Raw genomic sequence first — 5459 nt, forward strand, 5'->3', positions numbered from 1 at the left:
ATGATGATGATGACGAATGAATGAGGAGGAGTAAAAGGAAGAGGAAGAGGAAGAGGAAGAGGAAGAGGAAGAGGAAGAGCAAGGGGAAGGGGAAGGCGAAGGGGAAAGGGGGGGAGGGGGGGGGGGGAGGAGGAGAGGGAGAGAGGAGGAGGAGGAGGAGGAGGAGGAGGAGGAGGAGGGAGGAGGAGGAGGAGGAGGAGGGGAGGAGGAGAGGAAGGAGGAGGAGGAGAGGAGGAGGAGAGGGGGGAAGGAGGGGAGGAGGAGGGAGGAGGAAGGAGGGGGGGAGGAGGGGGGAGGAGGAGGGAGGAGGAGGAGGGGGGAGGAGGAGGAGGGAGGAGGAGGGAGGAGGAGGAGGGGGGAGGAGGAGGGAGGAGGGGAGGAGGGGGAGGGGGAGGGAGGAGGGAGAGGAGGAGGAGGAGGAAGAGGAGGAGGAGGAGGGGGAGGGAGGAGGGGAGGGGGAGGGGAGGGGGGAGGGGGAGGGGGGAGGAGGAGGAGGAGGAGGAGGGAGGAGGAGGAGGAGGAGGAGGAGGAGGAGGAGGAGGAGGAGGAGGCCATGGATATAGGAGGAGAAGGAGACCGAGCAGGAGGGGGAGGCGGGGGAGGGGTGGCGTTCCCTCCTCATGCAGGACGTCCTCATTACTCCTGCCTCCTCCATCGCCCCAACCCCCTCCCCCACCCCACTCGCCTCCTCCCCCTCCCCTCCCCCTTCCCCCTCACCCTCCCACCCCCTGGCCATTCCCTACCAGCGACCGTTGTCATTCCGTTGAAACCCCCTTTCCCCTTCCCCCCCTCCCCTTCTCCTCCCTCCTGCCGCCTATTCATCCAAGATTCGTAATCGTTTTCCATTTTTATTTTCTTACCCCCCCCCTCTTCTATAACACATCGTTATATTGTCTGTCTGTATGTCTGGACGGAGAGAAATTTAGACAGACTAGCATGGTGATAGAAATGAGTGAGTGAGTGAGGGAGGGGGGGAGGAAGGGAGGGAGGACAGGGAGGGAGGGAGGAAGGGAGGGAGGAAGGGAGGGAGGAAGGGAGGGAGGAAGGGAGGGGAAGGAAGGGGAAAAGGGAGGGAGGGAGGGGAGGGAGGAGGGAGGGGAGGGAGGAAGGGAAGGAAGAAGGAAGGAAGGAAAGGGAAAAGGAAGGAAGGGAGGGAGGAAGGGAGGAAGGAAGGAGGGGGTAAGAGAAGGAATCTGAGACGAGACCTAAAAAAAAAATGAATGATGAAAAGCGGGGAATACAAGAAAGTCGAAACCAAAACAAAAACATAAAATATGATACGAAGAACAGGAAGGAAGGAAGGAAGGAAGGAAGGAAGGAAGGAAGGAAGGAAGGAAGGAAGGAAGGAAGAAAGGTAGGAAGGAAGGAAGAAAGGAAGAAATGGCAAAACAGGGATATTTATAGTATGCTCAGAGAGAGTAACAGATCCAGTTTACTAGACACCCATGTACTATCGCCAGCCTTATCATACCGACCAACAACTAGAAGCGCTTATACACCAACGGACAATCTCCTGGTTTTTCGCAATCAGCCAGAGAACCTCGTCTAGATCCCTTGGTATCATCTGAGCCTCCCACATATATCAAAACTACAACAGGCCTACTGGACAGAACTCGAAAACTTTGCACTCCGCTGTCTCGTGCACGGTGAAATTTACAGTAAGGTTTCTCACCCACAATTACAAGTCGAGCCTAATGACGTTTGACCATGGAACCTCTCGTTATGGCCAAAATAGGACTTCGAGGCGGAAACTCCTGTTATCAAAACGTTTACTCTACCAAGAAGCAGGAAAAAGACTGATCCCAGGCTGTGCAAATCTGTGTCTCGAGCCGCCAGCCACGAACTCGTCCGTTCGAGAATCAGTCTCCTCCAAACGCAGAACTAGAAGTACGATACAGGCGAAAGAATTCCCTATTTTCTTGTTCTTTTTAATAACTTCCTTAGGAAACGGTTAAGTATACTACAAGCACAGGAAGAGGAGATAGGAGAGCTTTTATAACAGTCAATCTGCCGCGAGATTCTACACTGCAACTCTCTATTGATGTTAGCAATGAAGAGAATAAAATATATACAATTTACGGTCTAAACCTAGCTTACTCAAGAGAAGAAAAAAAAGCTTGCTACTTATCGCCAACCTAGCATCATGAAAGAAAGAATCAAGATCACCAGTTCTCCGTGCATAAAACAGTGGACGATTACCTGGTAGCATTAACATCATCATATGGATTACAAGTTAATGAAACTGCGCACAACGTAACAGAAGTGACTCGAGTTCCGTGCCGGTTCCCGTTTTCCCATACAGCAATATCATCGATTCCTATCTTTGTTATACATACAGTTACTTTACAAGGACCTTTCAATACAGGTCCTGAATACTGTCCAGGAAATTAATCAATTGGCATAGGTACTGAGGGGTTTCAGGCTTGGGTACATTTTCATAGTACTTCTAACGTTTCATCATCTGCCACTATGTCGACGAAACCAAGAAGATTTCGGTGATCACAATAACAATAGCGACCAGTAGTTATTGCACAATGGAGCAAATGGTCATAGATATGGGAAATCAAAACATTTTAGCCCCAGAAAACAGGAGAGAGAGAGAGAGAGGGAGGGAGGGAGGAGGGAGGGAGGGGGGGAGGGAGGGAGGGAGGGGGGGAGGGGAGGGGACGGGAGAAGAGAGGGAGGGAGGGGGAGGGAGGGAGGGAGGGAGGGGGAGGGGAGGGAGGGAGGGAGGGAGGGGAGAGAGAGAGGGGAGAGGGGGAGAGGGGGAGGGAGAGAGAGAGGAGAGAGAGAGAGAGAGAAGAGAGAGAGAGATGAGATGAGAGAGGGGAGGAGAGAGAGAGAAGAGAGAGAAGAGAGAGAGAGAGAGAGAGAGAGAGAAAGAGAAAGAAAAAAAAAAGGGGAGAGAGAGAGAGAGAAAGAAAAATAGAGAGAGGTTACGATGGATAGAAGAAAGGAGGGACGGAGGGAGGAAAGGAGGGAGGGAGGGAGGGAGGGACAGAGGGAGGAAAGGAGGGAGGGAGGGAGGGAGGGAGGGAGAGGGGGGAGGGGGAGGGAGGGGAAGAGAGAGGAGAGAGAGAGAGAGAGAGAGAGAGAGAGAGAGAGAGATAGGAGAGAGAGAGAGAGATAAGAGAGAGAGAGAGTGGAGAGAGATGCGAGAGAAATAGATAGGAGAGATATGAGAGAGAGAGATAGAGAGAGCGAGAGACAGGAGAGAGAGCAAGATAGGAGAGAGCGAGGCAAGAGAAAGAGAAAGGCCTAAGCACAATGCAAAGTGCCCCAGCCGTCTCCCTCGAAATGACTACCGCCCCTTCTTTCCAACAGAAACAACAAGGAGAAGCCCCGCGCGGCCCGAGGGGGCGAGGAGGGGCGCGGCGCCCAATCACCTGACGCGAGCAGATGCTTCCCGGCCAAACTGGTGGTGGGGTGGGAGCAGCCCGCGCGTTTTGAGAAGGAGCGCTCCGCCCCCGTGCCCGCCCTCCATGCCGCCCAGCCACACCTGCTGCTGCGTGTCCTGCTCTATGCTGCCCTGCACTGCATCCGGCGCCCACGGCACGTGCGTGGCCGTCAGACACGGGGGCGGGGGCGGCGCCTGGTGCTCGGGCGGCTCGTCCTTGGTCGGGAAGGGCGCGCGGAGGTCGACCCTGAACTTGTGGTTCCTCTCGAGGGAGCGCGTGTGGCGGTGGTGCGCGACGGGCGCCACAGGGTGGATGCGGGCGCCCTGGTGCCGTTCGAGCGACTTGGACCGGTGGTGGCGCCCCTTCTTGCCGCCGCCGCTGCCGCCCCCGCCGCCGCTTCCGCTACTGCCGCAGCTGTCTCCACTCCCCCCCGATAAGTGCACGGTGTAAAACCCCGAGTTACTTCTTTCTGTTACGCTGCAGCTAACCACTAAACTTTGATGTGACCCCACCCCTTTGTGCAGGTTTTGGGGGGAGTGCAAAGTTCACGTCCACCCACCCTTTCTGCAGCCCCATTGTCCGACTTGGCCCTTTACCGCTTTTGAGGCACGCGCCTGCTGTTTTCTCCCGGGTTTTTCCCTAGGCACTTGGCGGGGGGCGAGGGGGGCCCTGGGCCCGGGGTGTGGTGAGGGGCCGGGGCGGCGTGGGCGCGGCGGGCGGGGGGGAGGGGGCTGCGGGGGGCGGGTTGTGTGGTGCGCGAGGCGGGCGTCGGGGTGGAGTGCGTCTGTCGAAGGTGTTCCCTTGTGGTGCTCTTTTTGGGGGAAGTGCGTTTTTGGGGTATAGTCTTGGGGCTCGTGGCCCCCCCGGTCGTGCCCTCCAGGTGCGGCAGCCCGACGACCCCACCCCCAGGGAGTGGGGCCCCGGGGGCCCGGGGCCTCAGGCCCCGGGAAATTTCGGGGCGCCGAGGCGCGCCGCCACCCCGCCGCCGCCGCTGCTACTGCTGCTTCCCCGCCCCCCCGCCGCCGCCGCCGCCGCCGCCGCCGAGGTGCGACGCCGGGGTCCAAAAGCCGCCGGGGCCGCTGCCGGCGAGGAGGCCGCCCGCGCTGCTGACGGTGCTGACGCCGGCCGGGCTCGACGGGCGCAGCGTCAGGGAAGTGGTGGTGGTGGACGCGGTGGTGGCGGTGGTGGAGGAGGCGAGGCCGTTGGGTTCCCCCCAGTGCAAGCCCCCCCCCCGGCTCGGGGCCCCCCCACCCCCCACGCGCGCCCACCGGGGGGGGGGGTTTTCCCCTGGGGGGGGGGGGGGTTTTTCCGCTCTGGGGGGTTTGGGGATTGCAAATTTAAAATTATTTCTATCTTCTCTATATCTATCTATTTTTTTCCCCAGTAATTCAGGCTCCTCAGGTGGCACATCAGGCGGTAAATGATGTCCCTTGACCTTCCATCCTTTTCCACGGCTCATGGGAAATGATGATGAGATACAAAAAAAAATGAAAACCCAAAAACATGATAAAGGTAAGGAAAGTACCACACAAGTTGATGTTGCAGGGCAGTACAAAACCACAATATATGATCTATTTTTTCAGATTCAAAATTGCAGTTTTTTTGTCGAATTTCCCCCAACCAAAAAAAGACTAAAAAGCGAGGGGGTAGTAACGCATCAACAGGGCACAGCGAAAATTGTGATGATATAGTACAATGATAAAGTTAATAATGAAAATTTTTTATAATAATAATAATAATAATAAAAAGGGGGGGGGAAAAATAAAAGAAAAAGGTAGAAAAGTCAGGGGGGTGATGATGGGGTTTGGGGGGGGGGGATGAGGTGGTGGTGGTGGTGGGGGTTTGATGGGATGATTGTATTTGGGTTTATAAAGTATGATTTTAAAAAAGGTTTATTTAGATGATGAATTGGGGTGGGATGATGTGAGGTGGGGTTTTATGATGGGATGATAAAAAATAAAAAATTAAAAAAACCAAAACAAAACAACAAAAAAAAAAAAAATTTAAAAAAAAATAAATATAATAATAAAAAATAATTAAAAAAAAAATAAAATAATAATA

At 55.0% G+C, this 5459-nt stretch overlaps 1 protein-coding gene across 1 annotated transcript in view; it reads right to left on the bottom strand.

The window, feature by feature from the left end:
* LOC119575903 (SHC-transforming protein 1-like) overlaps positions 1 to 5459 on the bottom strand; it is a 24850-nt gene that overhangs the window by 18879 nt on the left and 512 nt on the right. The window contains exon 3 of the mRNA XM_037923440.1: positions 3387 to 3912. Within this exon, the coding sequence (XP_037779368.1) occupies positions 3387 to 3912 (526 nt within the window). The remainder of the gene's footprint in view (positions 1 to 3386; positions 3913 to 5459) is intronic.

This window comes from Penaeus monodon, chromosome 8 (assembly GCF_015228065.2).
Source record: "Penaeus monodon isolate SGIC_2016 chromosome 8, NSTDA_Pmon_1, whole genome shotgun sequence".
Classification (NCBI taxonomy): domain Eukaryota; kingdom Metazoa; phylum Arthropoda; class Malacostraca; order Decapoda; family Penaeidae; genus Penaeus; species Penaeus monodon.